Here is a 24,320-nt window from a genome sequence, read left to right as displayed (position 1 = left end):
TTAGTATTAGATATTTGTTACAGTTTATTAGAGTGGTCTCACATTTGTTCTGCTAACCACAGTCCAAATACGAAGAGGGCATTTTGCCAAACGTGACTCCCTTGGACTTGGTGCCATGGTGGGTTTTTACTTCAAAGCTCAACTTCTCCGCATCCTGTATTCCTACCCTCCTAGTTTTGAGGGCCTAGTGGCTTGGTGAGCCAGGCCTGTGTCCGCTGACATCAGCCCATATGTACACACATACCTTACTAATTTATGTAAAAATGAGTGAAAATCATTTAGATTGTTTTTCTCCTGCGAGGCTCAAAAGAGGGGAGCTGGTGAAGTGCAGGAAAGGGGAGCTGTCTGCTTCAAACACAGGTCTCTTTACCCCAAGTGTTTAAAAAACAAGAATCTTAAACTCCCTCTCTACCTCATTATGACTTCTTGGACATTTGTTTTTAATTTACCCCAGATCGTAATCTTTGCGGAAGACCATGTAGGAGCCAAACTTGAACTTGAAAACCCTGAGCTGGGCCCTTTGTTCTGCCTGTGTTAATTAGTGTGCATTCTCCCTCCGCCCCCCAGCCTGAAAACACCCGTTCCTATTTATGAGGCTCACTAAGTGTGAAGTACAGACGGGCCTTGGGGGGCGGGGCATGTGTCCGAGGACAGGTAACAGGAAATTAAGGGCCTAATCCGGGCCCATTTGGAATTCTAGTTGTTTGTACTTGAAAATGAAGTACCAAGGTGGGGAGCCTGACCCTAGACCAATCTATGGTTCCCAAAGTGAGTTCTGCGGAGCACACTGGTCCCGTGACATCCCACTTGGAGAAAAGGGCCCTACGGCTCCTTTACTCACTCAGCATCTCTCGACTGAGGGCCTTCTAAATAGCTAGTGGACACAACAGAGAGCAAACCAGACCTGGTGCTTGCCTCCGGCGATCAGAGGCGACCAGTGTTCTCAGAGAATGGTGCAGCCGCATGCTGACCAACAGGGGAATGTGCCCAGGCACAGGGAGCTGAGAGTTTACAGAAGGAAAGCACATCCAAGGCCAGAGGGCTGGGCAGGAGTGCTTCGGGAAGCGTAAGATGAGGTGGGAAGAACTTGTGTCTGGGTGGGGCAAGGAGTGTTCCAAGCAGAAGGAAAGCCTGAGGAATCCTGCCTGATGCGTGCCCCTGTAAGAGAACCACAGGGCACGAAGGCTCGTCGAAGGCCTGAGAAGTCCTGCAGAAAAGAAGCCAGTAGGGCGACCTAGCAGCATCCCGAGGATGCCACTCTGGGGACCTAGCAACGTCCAGGGATGCCACTCTAGTTAACGTAAATAGAGGTGCTATTTTCTCACAGCCCAGAAGAAACCTCAGAAGAAAACAAAAGCTCCTGTGAGTATAACTGGAAAACTACCGTGTGTCCTATTAGAACAGCCAAGATACCTTGGAGTTGCTAATGTAATTCTAAAGTATTTTCCTTGGCACATGCCTATGAAAACATATGGCTTCCAAAACCATTCCCGTACTCCCAGGATCACAGATGAAGGAAATTCCACAGCCACAAATCAGTGGACTCAGATTTAAAGTTCTACCTCTATCACAGTCCTCCGCTCTACTTATTTTTCAAAGGATGTATGGCCACAATTCTGGGATGAATTGAGAAAACTTTCAGTGAAAGGAAAACAAAAATGACCAACGATCCATGATCAACTTATCAAAAACTACATGGTGAAAGATACCAGAAGTGAACAATGAGTTCCCTTGTGAACTTAAAAATGTTCAGGAGGAAGATAGGTTTGTGCTGTTTATTTTACTGCTTGCTGTGCATAAAGAAAAAAAAGGAAACTGTTAATGAGGAACAACAAATATTCACGAACGTGCATCAAGAAAACAGACTGTGCGCAAAGCACTGCGCTAGGGCCGTGGCAATCGACTGGGAAATGTGACAGCCAGGGTCCTTGAGAATGGGGAGTCTAGAGAGACAGCAATCCAAAATTAAGTATTAGTAAGTGCTCAGGGAATGACGGGGGGTGGTTAGAGATGAACTTTTATATAGTTCATGTTTGGCCTGAAAACCCAAGGCCACTGAAGCTGATATTAAGTTTACTTTAACAACCGTATTTCATCTTTGCAACAATGAGTTACATCCAAAGAATATATCAAAATATGGCCTGGGGCGGCGGACTTGGCCCAATGGATAGGGTGTCCGCCTACCATAAGGGATGTCCACGGTTCAAACCCTGGCCTCCTTGACCCGTGTGGAGCTGGCCCACACACAGTGCTGATGCGCGCAAGGAGCGCCCTGCCACACAGGGGTGTCCCCCGCGTAGGGGAGCCCCACGCACAAGGAGTGTGCCCTGTAAGAAGAGCCGCCCAGCACAAAAGAAAAAGCAGCCTGCCCAAGAATGGTGCCGCACACACAGAGCTGACACAACAAGATGATGCAACAAAAAGAAACACAGATTCCTGTGCCACTGACAACAACAGAAGCGGACAAAGAACACGCAGCAAATAGACACAGAGAACAGACAACTGGGGTGGGGCGGGGGGAGAGAAATAAATCTTAAAAAAAAAAAATATATATATATATATATATATATATATATGGCCTGGGTATTCGATGGGAATCTGTTCTCCAGCTTCAGCTTCCATTTTCAGAAGGTCTGACTCAAGGGTTGTAATCTCAGCATGATTAACACATCTAATCGGTGTGATGATGTGGGCAGTAAGGGAAGGAGGCACATTATTTGGATTCACTGCTCACATGTGAACATGCCCTTTCAAAAACAGGAAAGCAGAAGAGTGAATGTGGCTCCAGCAGAGGAGAGCCTGCCTCTCACGTGAGAGGTCCCAGGTTCAGTTCCTGGTGCCTCCTGAAAAAAACAAACATGAAAAAAGAAATAAGCAAAACAAGTGGAAAAACCAACTCAGGGAAGCCAATGTGACTCAGTGATTGAGCACTAGCTTCCCAGATATGAGGTTCTGGGTTCAATTCCCAATCCCCTATACCTCAAAAAAAACAACAACAACAAAGAAAAACAACAGCAACAACAAAAAACAGATAAAGGTAACTGGACTGCAAATCCCCTGATGAGCTTATATGTAGAAATTCCATCAGTTGTCAGAAGTATAACTATATTTTTTATTCAAAAAATAAGATAATAAGAAAGATACTGGGAGGTCCGCGGTTCAAACCCCGGGCCTCCTTGACCCGTGTGGAGCTGGCCCATGCGCAGTGCTGATGTGCGCAAGGAGTGTAAGTGCCCTGCCATGCAGGGGTGTCCCCCACGTGGGGGAGCCCCACGCGCAGGGAGTGCGCCCCGTAAGGAGACCCGCCCAGCGCACTTCCACACTTCCCGTGCCGCTGACAACAGAAGCGGACAAAGAAACAGACAACAGAAGCAGACAAGGAAACAAGATGCAGCAGGCGGACACAGAGAACAGACAACCGGGGGAGGGGGGGGAATTAAATAAATAAACCTTTTAAAAAAAAAAAAGAAAGATACTACTTTTCTCTAAAAAACCATTATCATATACAAAAATTAAAACAGGGAAGCGGATGTGGCTCAAGTGATAAGGGCTCCGCCTACCATATGGGAGGACCCAGGTTCAATCCCTGGGGCCTCCTGGTGAAAGAAGAGAAAGCGTGCCTGTGCAGTGAGCCAGTGCCCACGCAGTGAGCCAGTGCCCGTGTGGCGAGCTGAGAGCCCATGTGGTGAGCCAAGTGCCCACACGGTAAGCTGAGTGTCTGCATCAGTGCCCGCGCAGCAAGCCAGGTGCCCACGTGGTGAGCTGAGTGCCCAGACGGTGAGCTGAGTGTCTGCATCAGTGCCCGCGCAGCAAGCCAGGTGCCCACGTGGTGAGCTGAGTGCCCAGACGGTGAGCTGAGTGTCTGCATCAGTGCCCGCGCAGCAAGCCAGGTGCCCACGTGGTGAGCTGAGTGCCCAGACGGTGAGCTGAGTGTCTGCATCAGTGCCCGCGCAGCAAGCCAGGTGCCCACGTGGTGAGCTGAGTGCCCAGATGGTGAGCTGAGTGTCTGCATCAGTGCCCGCGCAGCAAGCCAGGTGCCCACGTGGTGAGCTGAGTGCCCAGACGGTGAGCTGAGTGTCTGCATCAGTGCCCGCGCAGCAAGCCAGGTGCCCACGTGGTGAGCTGAGTGCCCACATGGGTGCCCGCATGGTGAGTCAGTACCCACATAGCGAACCGAGTGCCCGCACAGCAAGCCGAGTACCCGCACAACTGAGTCAAGCAGCAAGAGAGATGAAGGGGAGAGTCAAGGTGAAGCACGGCAGAGACCAAGAACTGAGGTGGCACAATTGACAGGGAAGCACTCTCCACATCAGAACTCCCCAGGATCAAATCCCAGTGAATCCTAGAGGAGAAAGACGAGAAGAGAAGACAAAAAGAAAAAGATACAGAAGATCACACAGCAAATGGACACAGCCAAAAAAACAGCAGGGCGGGGACGGGGGAGAGGAAGAAAAAAAATAAAAACGGGGATTGGTTAACAGCATTACTATTAGAGAGTATATTAAAAAAAGAAAGTCGTATCCTTTTAGAGTCAATAAATGTTTATCAAGTGTTTTTAAATCATAATGGGCACCTTATATCCGGTTCTAAGCTCTATGTAGCTGTATGTTGCACTTGTAAAGACTTTAAGCAGAATAACCTTTGGGTACCTTGAATGTTTCAACTGTGGTTCTAAATAACATTTCTACTAAAAGGAGTCAGGGCTCCTTCAAGAAATGGCTGGTTCCAGGTCTGGGTCAGGAATGTACATGCCGGAAAGCAGCAGAGCACAGACGACCCTAGGGACTGTGAAGGAAGGACTCAGGGATAAGGGAAGGTGAGGGCTCCGTCCTGATCAAGATGGCAGAGGGAGACGCTTCAGAGCTCCAGACCCCCATGGAAGCTTCCGGCAGCTCGTAAGAACTGGCAGAAACATCCTTCTCAAAGCTCCAAAAAACCAGATAGAGATCTATGGTAGCAGAATGAGTGCCAAGTCAAGAAAAAGGCTACTTAAAAGCATAGGATCTCGTGGCTTCTCCCCACCCCTCACCGGCTCAGCAGGGACCTGAGTAGCCCTCATGCCCATACTGGGAGCGTGTACACCTGGTCCAGTCTGTCTGGTGGTGGCCTGAGGGACCCGCTGTCCCAGAACGTGCCCTGCGTGTAGAAGGCGGCTCACTGAGCTCTCCTTCCGAATGCTGTGGGGAGCGGTCAAGCCGTGCTGCCTGGGGCGAGGGACTGCTGGCTCCAGGACACACGGTGCAGTGCCCAGACTGTGAGGAAACTGTTTCCTAGGGACGAGGGGAATTCCTAGGGCCAAGAGCCCATGCCCAAAACAAGAATTCCCAGAAAAGACCCAGGAGGCCTCTATACTTTGGCCTGGAGCTATTCTCTAAAGTCTTTGTTTGGATAAACTCTGAAGGAGAGCAACTCACATCAGTCTGCAAAGACTGGGAAAGTTGATCTCCCCCTCCCCCTCCTTTTTTGTTAGCTCCTAGAATTTGAGGAAAGCTCTGTCAGAACACTAGCTGGATACAAGCTTAAGGAACAGAAGCCTCAGAGTCTGAATTCCAGTGATAACACATTAAAATACCAAATTGTCCTGGTTTCAGCAACATACAAAGAAACAAGAACTAATGGTCCAGGCAAAGGAAAAGATTAAAGTATTAGAAACCAACAATGAGGAGGACCAGACCTTGGACATTCCAGACAAAGACTTTATAAAAATTGTCCTAAATGTGTTGAGAGAGTCAAAGGAAAACATAAACAAAGAATGAAAGGAAATCAGGAAATAGATGAACACAAAAAGAATATCAATAGAGAAGTGGAAATTATGAAAAGGAACCAAATGGAATTGCAGAACACAGTAACAGAAATGAACAAATCTCTTGAGAGGTTCAACAGCAGACTGGAGCTGGCAGAAGAAAGAATCAGTGAACTTGAAGATAAGACAATTAAAATCATCCAGTCTAAGGACTGGAAAGAAGGATGAAGATAAGTGAACAGAGTCTGAGGAACGTGAGGGACACAATCAGGCATACCACTACATGCATTGTGGAAGTCCCAGAAGGAAAAGAAAGAGAGAGAATATTGGGAAAAAATAATAGTTGAAAACTCCAAATTTAACAAAAGACACTACTATAGACATCTAAGATGCTCAGTGACCTCCAAACAGGAGAAACCCAAATAGACCTCACTGTGTCATGTTGTAATCAAATTGTTGAATGCTAGAGATAAAGAAATGATTCTGAAAGCTGCAACACAGAAGCAACATGTCAAGGGAGCTTCATTAGGATCGAGTGCCAGTTTCTCATCAGAGAGGCAAGAAGGCAGTGGGAAGACATATTTGAAGTGCTGAAAGCAAAAAAATGCAGACCAAGAACCCTATGTGTGGCAAAACTGTCTTTTAAAAATGAGGAGCAATTAAGACATACTCCCAGATAAACAAAAACTGAGGGAATGTGTCACCACTGGACTGGCCCTACAAGAGATGCTAAAGGGAGTTCTGCAGGTTGAAAGGAAGAGCTCTGGACAATTGACTGAAGCCACATGAAGATCTCCAGAAAAGATAATAATGTGGGTAAATACAATAACAGCCTACTGTACTTTTGGTTTGTAACTCTACTTTCTGCTTCCTACAGGATCTGAAAAGCAAATATGTGAAATTTAATGATGAAAGTGGTCTGGGACTCTTATCTGTTATTAGCTCTGACAAAAGAGGAGGTTTGTTTGCAATGGATTTTTTGTTACTTTATTGTCAAATGAAGCTTAAGCTTTTTGTGTTCCTATGTTTTATATTTAGAAATCATTTCCTTTTTTAAGTCTTCCTTTCTGACACAGACTTTTGAAATTTGTTAATTTTATTCATTCATTCATGCTAAGCCTTACTCTCCATTATCACAGATGATCGAGAATTGGCTTTAAACTTCTTTTTCCTGTTTCTATACAGAACACCAAAATAAAACGTTAAAGTCAGTTTGTTCTTTGAGGCTCCCTTCCCATTTAAAATGTGCTCCACTCCGTTTCTAGTCCTGGAATGGAACTAGATTAGTAGTGGCTAAGAGATCAGGGGGACTGTTCAGAGTGTTTTTGAGAAGGATTTTGTAGGCAAGCCTGGGCACTATGGCAGACTTCTGTGATCTCTTAGCAAATGGAGATGTTCATTAGTAGATGTAGATCTATATTTTAGAGGTGAGGTGGGTACTGCAACTGCTACCCACTTGCCATCCCTGCTGTAGGTTAAAGTAGCACTTCACCATCAATTCCTATTGAGCTCAAATATGGAGGGACTTGGGTGTTGGCAGTGCCACCTACTTAAACATTACCATTTTCCTGAATCCTCCAAGTTTTCAAGAATAAATAATTGAAATGATATATATTTTTTAAAAAGTAGTCTGGGACTTATAACGTATAAACAAGTAATAAAATGTGACAAGAACTACATAAAGGTAGGGGGACAGAGGGTATATACTAATGACATTAAGCTGTTATCAAAGCTAGACTGTTACAGATTCAAGATGTTAAACTTAAGCCCCATGATAACGACAAAGACAATATCAGAGAATATGCTAGTTTATAAAAGTAGAGTGCAGATTACCAGGGATGGGGGGCAGGGGCAATGGGGAGATAATGCCAAATGAGTACAGAGTTCCTTTTTGTGGTGAAGGGAAATTTCTAGTAATGGATGGTGGTGAGGATATTGCAATGTTGTGTTTGCAATTAATCCTACTGAATATGATATGCATCAGAGAGTGGGATGGAGAGAGTTATGTTGTATATGTTTCTACAATTTTTAAAAAATGAGGGAAACTACAGAGACAATGACAATTAAATGCAAAACATTTTACTAGATGGGATCTAAGAATGGAGAGAGGTTCATCAGGGGACATTATTAAGAAAAAAATGGAAAATGGAATGTAAGCTTCAAATCAATGCCAAATTTCTTCAACTAGTTAACTGCACTTAAGGTAATTACATAAGGGAATATCCTTGTTCATAGGAAATCCGTATGGAAGTACACTTAAGGAATATGAGGTGTGCAACCTGTTCTCAAATGTTCAATAGGCAGGTAGGTAGGTAGGTAGGTAGATGATAGATAGAGCAAAGGTTGAAAACTGCTAAAATTGGTGTAGCCAGGCTTCTGGGGAGTGCACGTATTTTTGAACTCTCTGCAGTTCATATTATTTATGCAACTGTCCAGTAAGTTTGAAATTACTTCAAATTAAATGATTGAAAGTTAAGAAAAAAGGACCCAAGGATTACATTGAAGAGGATCCCTTTGGAACAAATGGACAATTTGAGCATGAGTAAGAATTGGAAATGCATCAAAATACATCAAACAAGTTTAAATCCATTGGTTCAAAATGATATTAAAAATAATAATTGGTTACTTTTCAAGGGTAAGAGGAAACTAACTGAAAAGTGGTAAATAAAGGGGTAAAAAAAAAAAATTGAGCATTTAAATTGCCTTTCCCAAATGATCTAGGACAGGGGTCAGCAAGTTTTTTCTACAAAGGGCTACAGAGTAAACCTTTTTAACTCTGTAGTGGTCCGCATATGGTCTCTGTTGTAACTACTCAACTCTGCCCTTGTAATGCAAAGGAAGCCATAAACAGTTACAAATGAATGAGCGTGGCTGTGTTCTAATAAAACTTTATTTACAAAAGTAAGTGGCTAAGTTGGATTTGGCCTGCAGGCCTTAAGTTTGTCAACCTCTGATCTAGAGTAACTAAGGAGCCAAGGAAGGGTTGTTATTTCTTTTTAGAAATATTACAGTCAATAAATGAAGATGAAATGGTACACACAGACCGCCACTCCTTTTTTTTTTTTTGAGGTGGTATCAAGGATTGAACCTGGGACCTTGTATGTGCAAAGCAGGTGCTCAACCACTGAACTAGACCTGCTCCCCTTCCACTCCATTTTGAAACTGCTAATGAAGTCCTCAATCTGGACATGGATCGTCGGCAGCTGCTCACATCCAAAAGAGACAACCAGATATGAGCATCTCCCAATGGCAGGCCAGGACATCTACAAGGCAGTCTTGCAAAAATTAAACAGATAAAGACAGAGACGGCTTAATCAAACCTCTAGACCTAACTCACAATTTTCAAGAACTACGGGGGACAGAAAAACATGTTGTATTCAATGAAATTCAGACTGTAAGAAACTCCACAGGAGTCATCAAGATTAAAACCTAATTAGGGCAGCGGACTTGGCCCAGTGGATAGGGCATCCACCTACCACACGGGAGGTCTGTGGTTCAAACCCCGGGCCTCCTTGACCCATGTGCAGCTGGCCCATGCGCAGTGCTGATGCACGCAAGGAGTGCCCTGCCACGCAGGGGTGTCCCCCGCGTAGGGGAGCCCCACATGCAAGGAGTGCGCCCCATAAGGAGAGCCGCCCAGTGCGAAAGAAAGTGCAGCCTGCCCAGGAATGGTGCCACACACGGAGAGCTGACACACAAGATGACGCAACAAAAAGAAACACAGATTCCTGTGCGGCTGACAACAGAAGCGGACAAAGAAACAAGATGCAGCAAACAGACACAGAGAACAGACAACCGGGGTGGGGGGGAGAAAGGGAGAGAAATAAATAAAATAAAATAAATCTTTAAAAAAAACAAAACCTTATTAGGAAATTATTTACAGCCTATGAAGAATATGGAGCAGAAAGTCAACTTTGCTACCTCAATATTTCACCAAAGAAACCCTGCCAAAATTATATACCACAATATCCTTGGAAAATCATTTATAAGCTGCACATAATAAATAGCCTAAAAACTATGAATAAAATTAGAAGGTGTTAGGAAAAAAAGAGGGACTAAAAATTTCTTATTCTTTCCTCTTATTTGGTTATCATGAATGTGCTATATAGTATCACAGAAACAACTAAGCATCTTAAAAAGCTGAGAGATGATTGTTTCCACACTATAAATTTATTTTTTAAATTTATTTATTTATTTACTTATTTATAGGAGGTACCAGGTACTGAACAATTTAGAAACTACCATAGAAATAACTGCTTTTGGCAGGCGTAATTAACTGGTCCAAGTCTGGTATGAAGCAAGATTTTTACATAGTCTCAAAGTATCTCTCCATGAGATACTTATTAATTACAAAGAGGAAAAACAGTAACATTCACTGAGAAACCTGCAGAAGTAACCTTAATCGAGTGATCAAAACTAGCATCACCTGTACTGGTAAAATCACACGGTGCACAAAGAATAACAGCATCACCTATGTAGTATTTTTGCCCCAAACACGTAACTTGAATCTGACCATGAGGAAATACCAGGAAAAAAACAAACCAACAAAATTCAGGTATGGACTAGAGATTGCAGTAATAATATGACTATGATCTTTTAACAAATGCGTCACTACAATGTAATGGGATGGTGGTGGGGCAATGTATGGGAATCCTGTATGGTATGCATGATTGTTTTGTTAACTCACAAATTCTCAAATAAAAATTTATATTTAAATATTTTTTAAAAATTTAAATAAAAAAAAATTCAAGGTCTTTCTACAAAATAAATGGCTTGTATTCTTTAAAAGTTAAGTACATGAAAGACACAGTTAGACTGAAGGAGACTAAAGAGACAACCCAATGGTTGATCTTGTACTGGATCTGGGACCAAAAAAATACTTTAAAAATATTTTTTCCTTTGCTATATGAGACAAGTGTCAAAATTTGAATAAGGTCTACTGTGAGACAATAGACTTGCCTCTATGTTAAGTTTCTGATTTGAGTAACTTTGTTGATGAAATGTCCTTGTTTTTAAGAAATAAACATGAACGTGTCCAGGAGCAAAGGGGCATGTCTGAGACATACTCCCAAATGGTTCAGAAAAAAAGTTATAGAAAGAAAAATAAATGTAAGATGTTACCATTTGGGAAAACGCGGGGAAAAGTTTATGGAAAATATTCATACTATTTTTGCCTCTTCTCTGTGTCTGAAATTATTCCCAAATAAAGTTTATATGCACACACACACATATCCTGTTGATAGTTATTTGATTAAGAACTCACACAAACTGGCAATTACGCTAAAGTGATATGTAACTCTTTGCAAAGGAAACTGACAACCATGTACATTCACAGCTTGCACTATGTACCAGAGTTGATGTCCGTATTACTTTCTTTCAAACATTTCTGACTTCTCTCCTACTGTACCACTTACTTATTTACTAAAAAGATATTTTAAAAAAAAAAATCATTTCAGGAAAATAGTCACTTGTTAAAATACTGGTTAAATTTCTTGGACCATTAAATATTTTAATAGTTATAATAAGTACATAAATTATTTTGATAAAAATTTCTAATTTCTTTTTCTATTCCAGAGATTCACTTGACAATGGTGATAGTTTTGGCCTTGGACCAATCCTAATTTTAAAAGCCAGTCCAGGGGGTGGGGGGTATATGGGGACCTCCTATTTTTTTAATGTAACATTAAAAAAATAAACAAAGACAAAAACACAAATAAAAGTCATTCCATTCAGCCATAATATTCACTCAGTAGCCCCTCAAAGTACTATTCCCATTTTGCCATAGAGGGATCTGGGATACCGGGACACAGAGCTAGTTAAGAGTCCATTCCCAGGCTGGGATTCAAGGCCAGGAAGGCTGTAGCCAGAACCCCAGACCTGAATCCCCAGTCACACTCCCTCCCAAAAGAAAAGGAGGTGCCTAATAGGGGAGTACACCCCCTGCGAACCTATCCTTCAAGCATCCCACCTAGAAAACAGTTTAAGGAGCTAACACGACCAGGAAGTGATGGCTATTACAATTCACATATAAAATAATATTCATATATGTATTAAAAAGCGGTGCTTAAAAGGAGGTGGGCAACAGACCTAAGCCAACAGATGCACAGGGCAATCAATGTTATCATGATATCTAAGGACCTAGTTCACCCAATCAAGATGTCAGAAGAAAACCACAAGGGAATTTGGAGGGAAACAAAAAATAAAGGTGGAAGAGGAGGGGAGAGGAAATAGATAAGATGAGCTGCAGAGCCCAGGAAAGCCCAGGGAGATTAAGATAGCAATGAACACTATCTCAGAAACTGTAAATTGGCCAGCCACTGGGGCTTTAACTTTGCCAGGAGCAACCCAAGCATCTTGAAAGGATTTGAAATGCCACTGAAAAGGAGTGACAGAAAGATATTCCTCTTTACTTGTGCACACTATTTCTTTGTATCTTGCTCCAAATGGCTTTCTCACCAATTTGATTGCCAACTTCCACCCAAAGGAAATTGTAGCATCTTGGAATCAGACGACCCAAAGGCTGGCGTCTTCGCCCTAACACCTTCTAGAGACTTTACTCTGAGCCCCTTGCCTACTCTCTTGGCCTCTACTTCCTGGAGGGTAAAGCTGGATCAGAAGCACATGAGTCCAACGCGGCCACGGGACACAGTGTGGCACCGTGCCCTGAAATACTATGGATGCCCACAGGGCTGGGTTTTTAAAATACTGATGTTTAAATATTGACACTGGCAACATCCAAGAAATGTCTGAATCTCGTATCCTGAGTTAGGGGTTATTTTTTAAGGATAACAATATTTTGAAGTGCCTTGGCTCTGCAAGGCTGCTCTCTGCACTGGCTGGATGGGACCTTCCCAAGCAGCACGGAGGGTAAAACTCCAGTGAGTGCAGCTGAGCCCTCACCCTGCGCTCACCATTCACAGGTGTTCGGCTTTGGGCAAGTCAACAATCCCCCTGAGCTCGTGTGCCACAGGTCTCGGCAGGCTTGGATGGCCCCGTCCAGTTGGGGGGGCTACGGGGCACCCATGCAGGGTGCCTGCGTGAGAATCTGAGGAGGAACAGCCAACCACCCCGGGGAAGGTATGTATTTCAAATCCAACCCACTTCAGTGACCCTCATGTATCTTTTTGGGGAATTTATGGGGGAAGAGTGTAGTTTCGAACATCAGAAACCACACTGCCAACAAATCTGGACTTGCAGATTGATCGACTTTTCATACCATCCATTCCTCTGCTTTTTTCTCCTTATCAGATCCATTTGTTTCTTTTTTTTTTTTAAAGATTTGTTTATTTTTATTTATTTAATTCCCCCCCTCCCCCAGTTGTCGGTTCTCTGTGTCTATTTGCTGCGTCTTCTTTCTTTGTCTGCTTCGGTTGTCGTCAGCGGCACGGGAAGTGTGTACAGCACCATTTCTGGGCAGGCTGCACTTTCTTTTGCGCTGGGCGGCTCTCCTTACAGGGCGCACTCCTTGCGCGTGGGGCTCCCCTACACGGGGGACACTCCTGCGTGGCAGGGCACTCCTTGTGCGCATCAGCACTGCGCATGGGCCAGCTCCACACGGGTCAAGGAGGCCCAGGGTTTGAACCGTGGACCTCCTATGTAGTAGATGGACGCCCTAACCACTGGGCCAAGTCCGTTTCCCCATTTGTTTCTTAATCACAGTTACCATCTCTCAGATTTACACTTTTCTGTTTTTCCTACACACTTTCTATAGATACGCTTACAAATAGTGGCCCATTCAATCATATATAAGAAATTAATCTCACTAAGACTTAGTGGTTTGCAACATCCAGTTCTCCAGGAGGGCTTAGCCACATCCCCAGAAGAAAACCTCCCACGGAGATAGATACCCAGGGGACCCAAGGATCTCCCCAACTTCTATCAACCACACTTAGAAGTTCCCCTCGTCAATCTTCCACCATGCTATCATTTTCAGAAAGAGACTGCCTGGAAGATAATTGGGGAACTGAAGGAAAAAGCACTGAATTACTTGATTCCTAATCCGATGTCTTCTTAAACACACACACACACACACACACACACACACACACACAAAAGGTTGGGGAAGGAAAGAAGACTAACTCAATTCCCAAAATAATTCCCTGTAAATGTAGAATTTATTTATTTAATAGTCAATTTATGCTAAAATAATCTATTTTAGATGAATGGGACTTTTTTTTTTAACTTATTGAGAGCTAAAAGAAAGTAAAGTAACCGATTTATAAAATACTTACTTGAATGAACCATCAGGACACAGTATTTGTACACTGGGTTCACCCAAGTTTGGACTGTTGACCAAAGCATGTTGTAACCCAAATGCAGGGATAGTGAGTGAGTTAACTCCTCTGCCTTCTTCCACACCAAAGACAAACTTGGTATTGTGATTTTAACAAAGAAAAAACAGTCAGTTCCCAACTTCCCAAAAGTTCAGGGTAGTGTGATGATCGGACTCCCTGAGTCGGCCCACTAAAAGGTATCGAACTCTGGAGTGCCTGCCTGGTGTCCAGTTTCAACCACAGCCACTCGTGCACAGCTCACACAACTGTTTATTTGGGAAAGTCCATTCCCAGGTTCAACTTGAGAAGTCAGGAACAAATCTACCCACCCTCCACCACCCCCAACTGATAACTCACACTAGTATTTTGAACTAGGAAACAAAGGTCAGCTGCCCTTCTCCCCGGAAGGAGGAGGGGCTAATTATATCAGGCACAGGAGACCTACACTTTGGAGTCCCAACCGAAGTCAAATTCTGGCACTGTCAATTACCAGCCGTGCGACCTCCAACAAGCTACTTGACTTCCACAAGTCTTTTTCCACAGCAGCAAAATGGGAATAACAAGTATCTACTTCTGAGCAGGTCAGAAGCTATGCAAATTATTACGCTTTTATTAGCTGTGGCCAAGATGCTTTCCAAATGGGTTTCAGCTCTTCACACCCTTCAAGAAGAGCAAACCAGAGTGCCTATTTTTACCACACATTTCCCAGCTCTGAAAAGTCTTATTATAAAACAAAATATTTGGAAATTTGGTAGGCCAAAAATGATTCCGGCCTAAATTAGCATTTTTGACTGCCCATGAGGCTGAACATAGCTTCACGTATTAAGTGGTGGTTTGTAGTTCCTTCTTTTGTGAATTTTTTGTTTATGGTTGCTTTATATTTAATTTCTACACTAAGGGTTGAACACTTGGGATCTTGTTCTTCCTCTTGAAAAGAAATGAAAAGAATGCAATAGATGTCCAAAAATCCCATTAACAGTTTCCTGCTACGGATGTGAGGTCACTTCCTGTCCTGAGGACCCCAGGGAACTGGAGCTGGCATCCTTACCACCTGAAATGCTGATCAGCCCGCCAGGGCTTACCTTCTGCAAAAAACTCCTGAAAAGGGCCATGTTTGAGAAAATATTTTATTCTTAAAATTTGAAGTGTATTTCTAAACTAGAGGTTCATTTTCCCACGAAAATCTAAAGATTATGCAGATGGATGAAAAGGATTTAGGATTCTGGAATTTTATTTAGTCTCTTATAGGCAGCTGTCAATTTAGGTAGCTTCTGAGTCTCAGAAGGAAACTGTGAAACGCCCCTGGGTTGGTCAGTGGACAGCACCAGCAGCAGAGTGTAGGCAGGGAGAGACTGCTCCTTCCTTCTGAAGGTCAGGGTTTTAGAAACCACATTCATTTTAACGTTCCCGAAATCCAATCCAGTTTGGGAGAAGAGAATACAAAAACGTGGGACATATTAAACCAAACCATTAAAAACCTCCTCCAAAAACACATTATTAGATTAGCCAATTTAGGGCCATTTTCGACATGCTCTTAAGTGGTCAGTCCTCCTCCCCCATCCTCAATTACTTATCACACCCCAAAATCCAATCCCAACGAAAACCTGAATTGCAAACAACTTCTACTTTTGAGTCCCATCTCTATTCCCCTTCCAATCAGCCGGATCCACCCACTTAGAAGAAAAATTTCCTAGGTGTGCCATAACCTTGAACCAACGCACAAATGTTTCATTATTTAACACGGCTCCCAACCGCTTCAACTTTATAAGGGGGTACAGAGGAAGGGTCTGCAGCTCCCTGCTGCCAACATAATTCCAGGACCCCCTTCCCAGCCAACTTGCTGTTTTAACTAAGAAAATCAAAGTCATCCAGCTACCCAATGCGCCCTCCCCTCAATTTCTACCGCCTTTGCCGCTACAGTTTTCTACATTCCCATCTTCAACTCTTGGTGCTCGCTGGTAGCACATGCACCATCAATGAAATAAGAAGACTGCTTTCTTCTTAAAGTTCTCCCTCTCACCTCCTTCTCTTCCTGTCTTCTCCCCCATTCACCTGCCCTATCACCCTAACCAACAGGCACCCACTCCGACACCCTACATATACTTTCTCCAAAGTCCTTCCCGTCCCTCTTCTTTCCACAGCCAAGCTTCTTAAACAGGGTCTCTAGTGTCTGGTTTCCAACACCTTTCAGGTTACAGCAGACAGAAAGTGAAATTATAAGGCAAAAAGGCGTAGAGAGGAGGCTGCTGGTGGGGGGCTCTGGCTGAGGAATGACACCCCAGAGCCAATCTGCAGCACCGCCCTCGGGCACCCCTTTGGGAAAGCTCCGTGCAAATCTCCGACTCTCTCTACCTTTGTCTCCACCACTCACCTGCAACTCCTCTCTCCGTGGGCACCAATAACTTCCTAATCCCTGACTTCCCCAAGTTCGACACCTCCATCTTCTTGGCCCCTCTTTCTGTGCCATCTAAGCTGTACAGAGCTCTCTTCTCTCCCGCCAAGTGCTCCTTTCCCACCTCCTTCAGTGATTTACTTCCCCGTATCAGGCATCTTCCTGCTTTCATCTCTTGCTCCCTCAAACGCAGTGTGATGAAATCAGCAGCTCCTCCTATGACAGCCTAACTATGTGGGCCCTGTTATCCCCCAAATATTCAGCAAGCCCCTGTCCAGCCCTCGGGAGGCAAAGGTGGAAGGCATTTAGCAGCCAGCTGGTCAGCCTGGCTCAGACAGCAGGGGCTGACTGTGACATCACCCGCTTTCCGTCCCCAACTCCCACTCCCCCACAAATTCAGACGTCCAACTGGTCCCTCCCTCTCCTACCCTTCCTAAGGCCACTTCACATCATCCCCGGACTCCTGTTAGCCCCCTAAGTCTTCTAGCTCCTTCCAGGTTCCCCCATTCAACCCCCTGTGCATTATACAGCACACTCTTTCTAAGTACAGTGAGTCACGTCACCTCCCAGGGATTTTTTCTTTTTTTTTTTTTGAGGTACTGGGACTGGGAACTGAACTCAGCACCTCATATGTGGGAAGCTGGTGCTCAACCACCGAGCCACATCATCGTTCATCGCACACACCCTACCCCCCGAGTTGGTTCTCTGGTTTGTTTCCTTGCTGTTTTTGTTTTCAGGAGGCCCTGGGGACTGAACCCGAGACCTCCCATGTGGGAAGCAGGCGCTCAACCGCCTGCTTCATATCCGCTCCCCCAGCGTCAACTTTTGATGGCTCCCTGCTGCCTCTTCCAATAAGACCAGATTCCTTCCTGACACCCAGTCTCCCGAATCTTGGCACCTTAAATTTCCAAGCACAGAGAACAATCTGTATTACCCCCAAAGAATCTGGAACTCCTCTGTCTCTGTGCCTTTGCCCTCTGCCTCTGCTTCAAGAGACAAGTAAAGGAGAATTTTCACTTTTCGCTCCATATTCCTCTGCATTGATTCGATTTTTCATAATTAACAAGAATTGCTTTGAATTAAGGAACGACTACTTTCAAGGACTCCTTTAAAACCTCATCTACCTGCCCGCCGTGATCTCCCCAGTCCAAAGCAATTTTACTCTTTTCCTTATGCTCAAAGTTCCTCTCTGGACCATTTTATTATCTCTTAGCACAGACTTCCTGTAATAGTGGTTTGCGCTAATATTACATCTTCCTAACTCAATTTTTAAATCCTTTAAGGCCAAGAGTTGGTCTAATTTATCCCACTCTCTCACTGCCCCTTAGCCACTGCCCATGCTAGGTCGTCAGTAGATATGAGGTGAAGAAGGCATGGAGTTACGAATTAAGGGTGCCAATTTAAATTTCTCCAATTTAGCAAATAAAAGTTATCTTTAAATTGGGGTTTAATTTTCGTAATGGATAGTGGGAGATGGCAGCACAACACTGTGAACATAATTAACAGCACTGAAAGATATATCTGAATGTGGTTAAAAGGGTAAGTTTTGGGGACCAGAATAAAAAATAAAAAATAAAAATTCCTTGGAACTTAGAGTTCGCAACACAAATAGTGAACTCTAAGTTAAATCATGGACTATAGTTAATAATGCAATGATAAAAATGTGCTTTCAATTGTAGCAAATGTACCACACCAATGCAATAATAGGGTGGTATGTGGGAATCCTGTATTCTATGCATGATTGTTCTGTAAACCCACAACTTCTCTCAGAGGAAAAAAATTTTGGAATGTAAATAGGATCTCCCCATCAAAAATTTTCCAGTGGTTAATCATTAAAAATGTATTTTTTTTTTAATTCCACACTCTTTTGTAACTTTGCACATCACTGCAAATGCTGGAACTCTCAGTTAAATGTTAGGGGTTTCTGGACAAGCCTGCTTTTCTCCTGCAGAATCCCTAAGGGTGAGACCAACGCAGAATGAGATCCAACTGTATATTTTAAAGTGGTAACAAGAAAAATCGGATATCCCCTGTCAGACCCACCCACCTGAGGAAAGTAAAAGCCAGGGTTAGAATCCTTCCACACTGCTAGTCACCAGTTCTCACCCCAGAAATCCAAGTGTCGAAACTTCAGCCATGCGAGCAGGGTCTTCTCAAAAGCTCCCTGCGAAAGCCCTCATCGAACCCTGAGTGATATTTAGGAGCAAAAATGGAACAAAAGCTATATTTAGATGAAATGGCTTAAAAGGACTTTTACCAAAAGCAGCATGTTTACCCTGATCTTACAAAAGAAAATGGTTTTCTTCAGCTTTTACATACAATTCCTAAAAGCGGACAACATCTCTGCATGTACACAAAGATTTCTACTTGGGTTCCTTTGTGTCAGGAAGAAAACAGGAGGGCTCGTGGGAAGCAGTGGGGCACAAAAGACTTAAAACTGAACACATGGGAAAACGCTGGTGATTCCTCAGGAAGTTAAACATAGAATTACCACATGACCTGGCAATCCCAGTACATAATCAACAGAACTGAAAGCAGGAACTCAGACAGATAGATATTTGTGTGCCAATGTTCACACAAATACAGAAGGTGGAAGCAATCCAAGTGTCCATCAGTGGATGAATGGATTAAAAAAATGTGGTGTAAACACACAATGGAATATTATTCAGTCATAAAAAAGGAATGATAGATGTGACAACATGAATGGGCCTTGAAGACATTAAGTTGAGTGAAATAAGCCAAACACCAAAGGACAAATATTGTATGACTGCACTCAGATATGAAATACCAAGAGTAAGGATTCAGAGTCGGAAAGCAGATTACAGGTTAGCAGTGGGGGGCGGGGGGGGGGGTAGGTGTGAAGAATAGGGGGTATTGCTTCATGGGTACAGAGCTTCTATTGGGGAGGACTGAAAAAATTTTGGTGATGGATGACAGTGATAGCAGCACAACATTGGGAATATAATTTATATTATTAAACTGTATATTTTAAAATGGTTAAAATGGAATGCTTTGTATGTTATCACAAAAATTTTTAACATTATGGAAAAATATTTATGATATATTATTGTCATAGGGGGAAGTTATAAAAGATTATATACCAAAAGATCCTGCTTTTAGTAAAAGACATAAACGTATAGCTGTGCATAGAAAAGAGACTGGCAGATAGTCACCAAAACATTAGCACAGGTACACTGAAGCTCTGTGACCCTCACTACATATAAATTACATCTCAATTTTTAAGTTCTCAAAAAACACAAAAGAGGCACATATGTTTGAAGAGTCAAACAACTTCCAACAGAGGTTTCACTGAAGAGGGTCTGAGAAAGCAGGAACAACTTGAGACTTGAACTGCACAACAGCTCTTAAATGCATGAACTGGACACAGGAACCATACCAGCTCTACCTGAAGTTTCCTTTTCCAAAACATCATTAGCACTCACGTTGTGGAGTTACCCTCCTCTCCACCACACTCCAGCTGCCTTGCCAAACGCCGTTCAACCTTCTGTTGGTTTGTTCTGTGTGTGTCTATTTAGCGCTTATGATTCCTAAACTATTTTTACATCCATTTTCTTCTTCTTCTTACATTTTCCTAACAAAATTCTACTCAACAGCACTGAGGGGGTTCAGGCAACCTGGGAAGCCTTTTCAGGAATGTTTTCAGGACAGTCTGGAAGAGTGCACAACGGCTGGTGTCAATAAGTCATCTCTTCACAGGGCTCCAGGGCTGCAGGGCTTAGCTCATGCCCCAGGTGAAGGGCAGGAGCTCCTCTCTTTAGAGAGGCATCTTTTCCCGGCATCCCAGACAAACCAGAGCAGAGGACAGAGGTGGTGACGAGGGCAGGAGATGGCCAGGAGAGACGGGCTGCAGGCATGGTCTGCCCCCAGCTGTCCCAGCAGCAGTCACGCCAGTGGGGAAGGGTGTTAGCCCCAGTGCCTCCCATTCCTAGGGCCAATGAACACCCTGAAAAAACCCCCACCAGTCCCCATCTGGGTTTCCAGAAAGTGTAAGAGCAGTGGAGGACTGGGTTACCCCAATTTTATACCACGTACAAGCCTTAGAGCAGCAAAGCTGAGGATGTACAATTTAGAGTTGAAACAAGAAAAGGCTCATGATGCCAAAGAGAGACCAGATCATCTATCCTGGGAACTCCCACCCCACCCTTCCAGAACTTTGCTCACCTCCCCTAATCCACATCAACTGAAGGCTGGGAACCCAACAGAGGGCCACTTTGTCTGCCCCTCGTTTTCCCACTGGGAGAATTACATTAATTACATTAATATAATCACAGAGGAAAAGCTGTCATCTCAACTCTATAGCCCAGACAATCAAGGGCTCAAATGTTTCCTCACCCAAAGGCAGGGTCAAATTAGCAGGTTCTACTAAGCCCATCTAACTGCAGGAATCTTCCCCAGCCTATCCATGAACTTTGTCCCAAGGAGAGGCAGAGAAATGCTGGGAGACTGAACTTGCTTACAAGATGCAGATATGGAAGACTTGTAAATATTTTCTAAAGAAAGCTCACAGCAAGGGCCAAAGTGTCCTAGGAGGCTAGGAAAGGGGACGGCAGTGGGGTCCAGGACAGGGAAAGCACCGAGAAGGGCTGGGCCACTCAGAGGCAAGCAGAGGGGAAAGGCTGGCATCCCCTATGAGTGCACAAACTCCCACACAGGAATCCCCTGTATCAGCAAGAATCAGCCTTTGCAAGTCCTTAGGCCTAAGAGCACGCAGAGATGATAGAGGGGAGGGGGCTATCCCAAACGGGAAAACGTGTCCCATTTGGGCTCTTCCCAGCAGCAGCAGATGGAAGAGACAGTTGTCAGAGCCAACGCCCAAGATTTTAAACCAAGATTTTGAGAGGCTGGATCAAAAGGCCCTAAAGGGAAAGTGGGTGGTGGAAGGAGAGGGAAATAACTAACCAGGTTCAGGCCAGCTCTCGTGGCTGTGTCAGCCCCAGGACCTGGGCTGGGGCGGGTGCACCAGAGGTTGGCGCCTCTGAAACCTCTCCCTCCAGATATCAGAAAGGTAAATGGAAAAAGAGGATTTCGGCGGCACAAGCCCCCTCACCCACAGTGGCAGAACCTCGCCTGCACCCGTGGGCACGGGAGGCAATCAGCGAGGACCGCATCAAGTTGTGGCAGCTTCTTTTGCACTTTTACCTGCGCCTTCTCTCTTTGAATATGGATGAGAAAAAAGCACCCACCACAGAGGCCAGCAGCTTTCACCTCAAAGGTCACACTTCTGGTCAGAACTTCCTGGTGGCCCAGCCCAGCAAGGCCAAAGCTGCGGGGCCTCCCCGGGCTGGAAAGGTGTGTGTGGTGGACTCGCGTTCCACAGCCCCTACAACCCACCTGGCGTGGAGAGCGCCCGCCCCCACCGCCCCGCAGTGGATGCTTCTGTCCTCCGCCGACCCCCGCGTGACAACACCGAGTGTTTCCTGGGCGACCCTTTAGGATCAATATTTAGGGACGTCCTGAGCGCTCCTAAAATGCACGCCGCACCCCACCTCACCCCCCAATCCAGAATGAGCTGGGCGGGAAGCAAAGAGAATCGCTCCGGTGGCAGCTCGCCAGGGCCCGGCACACAGGAGGTAGGCGCACGCCCCAAATGTGCCATCAGCCCGAGAGCACCTGGGCTGGGGATCGGGGGATGGGGGCGGCGGCTCGGAAGGGGCGGGGGGCACAAAAGTCCCAGGCGATGCGGGATGAGGGGGGAGGGGAGGGGGCCTGGAGCTCCGACCCGGAGCGGGGGCGAAGGAATCCGCCCTCATTTGCACGTCGTCGGGGGGGGGGGGGCCGGGCAATTTGCTTAATCACCGCTCTAAATGGCAGCGGCCCCACACAAAGCGCGCCCATTCACAGGTCTGAAGTGTCGCCGCGCTCGCTTTAAATGAGAAAAGCCGGTCACAAAGCGGGAAAAAGCCAAGTTCCTCCGCTTGCAGAATGCCTCGGGTGGCCCACGAGATCCTCGGCGACGAGCTGGGCAGGAAAGTTGGCGAGGGCCGGGGGCGCGGAGCGGGGGTGCGCGTGACCGAACCCGCCACCGACCCCGGGCGTCTTCGGAACCCGCCCGCGGTGCTCCGAGTCACGCTGGCGGGGTCCCCCGGCCCCAGCGCCCGGGCGAGCAGCTCTCCCGCGAGTGGAGCGAGAACCGCCCCCCCCCCCCAACGCGGGCACCTCCGAGTGTCCCTTCGCGGCCAGCGAAGTGCTTCGGGGGCTAGGGGAGCCCCCAGAGGCGCGCCCTCGGGCGTCTCCCCGCGAAGGGGAGGCCCTGAAAGGCACCTCAGTTTCCCCCAGGCACGGGCCAGCGGCGCGGGGCCTCCCCGGGCGCCACGAAGTCGTTCAACTCGGCCACCAAGTCCTGCCCCGCGCGCGGCGGGACGGCCCCCTCCCCCACTCCCGCGCCCCCGCCCGCCCGCCCCGGCGCTGCCCGACGGGCACTCACCGTGCGCGCTCCGCCGGGCGACAGGGGTCCGTTGGGGAGGTACGGGCTGCTCAGGTCCGGAATCATCAGGAAGGGGTACCCGGGGTACGGGGGGCCCTTGAAGAACGCGCCGTCCTGGGGCCTTCTCACTGCGAGCGACAGCGAGGCGCGCGTGAGCCGGGGGGCCTCCGGGGGCTGCGCCGCGGCCCAGCGGGCCCGCAGGGGCAGGGGCGCGGGCGCGGGGTGGCCCGGATTCGGGGCGGGCACGTACCTTCGGCGAAGTAGTCCCGCGGCTTCTGGAAAGCGTCCCGGGCGGGCTGCGGCCGGCGCTCCGCCTGCGGGGGAGACACAAAGGCGCGGGCGGGTGAGCGGTGCGCGGGGGCCCGGGGCCCGGGGGCTGGGCCGCGCGCCGCGGGCGCCTCCTGACCTCCGAGTCCGAGCTGCTGCTCTGGTTCTCCGACTCGTTGACCAGGGACGACTTGACCTCGTCCAGGTCCCGCTGCGCGGAGGCGCTGTCGCTGCTCGGCTCCTGCTCCTCGCCCCCCTCGTCCTGGAAGGGGATCAGCTCGTCGTTCGCCCCGAGGTCGTCCCCTCCTCCGGCCGCCCCGGCCTCCGAGCCGCCGCCGCCGCCTCCCCCGCTGCCGCCGCCGCCGCCGCCGAGCTGGGGCATGGTGGGGCCGCCGCGGGCCGGGGCCGCCGCTCTCGGAGCCCCCCCGCCGCCCGCGCCCGGCCCCGCGTCCCGGGCCGCCCGCTCCGCTCGCCGCCGCCGCGGCCACAAAGTTTGACAGGGCGTGGCCGCGCGGGAAGCGGGGCGGGGGCGGCGCGGCTGCGGCCCCTCCGGCCAAGCGCCCGGGCCCGGGCTCCTGCGCTCGCCGCCGCCGCGCTCTGCTCGGCCCGGGAGTCCCAGCGCCCGGCCCGCCGGGGAGGGGCGCCGGGCTGGGCCGCGGGCCGAGGGCGGAGCCCGCGCTGCAAGCCGACACCCGGCCGGGCCGCCGCGGCGCGCACACTCGCCCTGGCGCGCACACTCGCCCTCGCACACCTTCGGCGCCGCCCCCACCCCGGGACTCGCCCCGGCGGCCCCCCCGGCCCCACCCCTCCTGCTCCACGAACTTTCTTCCAGAGAACCCCCCGAACTCCGCCCCGGGCGCACGCCCCCTCCTGCCGCCCGGGCCGCGCGCGCGGGCCGCACTGCCCCCTGCGGGAAAGCCTCGGCCGCGCAGACCCACCGCGCCGGCCCACCACCCCGAGTCCCGCCGCGCGGGCCCGCCCGGGTGGCCGTCGCGGGATGGAGACAGAAGGCGGAGGGTAAGGAGACTTGGGGCGCCCCGGGGTCCGCAGGGCGGCCTCTGCGCCTCTTCCCGCCGGTGCCACCGCGCGCGTCCTCGGCCCAGGTCTCCGGAGGGAGCCTCTGCAGAAACCTCAAGGACATCTCCACCCTCGTCGTGGGAGACTAGGTCGCAAATTCGTAACTCACGGTCTTGGTTCAGA

General features: G+C 47.5%; 1 protein-coding gene across 1 annotated transcript in view; it reads right to left on the bottom strand.

Annotated features, from left to right (window-relative positions):
- Window positions 1-23,680, bottom strand: part of TCF7L1 (transcription factor 7 like 1) — a 159,044-nt gene extending 135,364 nt beyond the window's left edge. Inside the window, 3 exon segments of the mRNA XM_058279001.2 lie at window positions 22,854-22,981; window positions 23,104-23,167; window positions 23,260-23,680. Of these exon segments, the coding sequence (XP_058134984.1) occupies window positions 22,854-22,981; window positions 23,104-23,167; window positions 23,260-23,502 (435 nt within the window). The 5' untranslated portion in view covers window positions 23,503-23,680.
- Between the last annotated feature and the right edge of the window lie 640 nt (window positions 23,681-24,320).

Source organism: Dasypus novemcinctus, chromosome 17 (genome assembly GCF_030445035.2).
Source record: "Dasypus novemcinctus isolate mDasNov1 chromosome 17, mDasNov1.1.hap2, whole genome shotgun sequence".
Classification (NCBI taxonomy): Eukaryota; Metazoa; Chordata; class Mammalia; order Cingulata; family Dasypodidae; genus Dasypus; species Dasypus novemcinctus.
The sequence above is the reverse complement of the archived record's forward strand: the minus strand, read 5'-3'. Positions and strand labels throughout refer to the sequence as shown.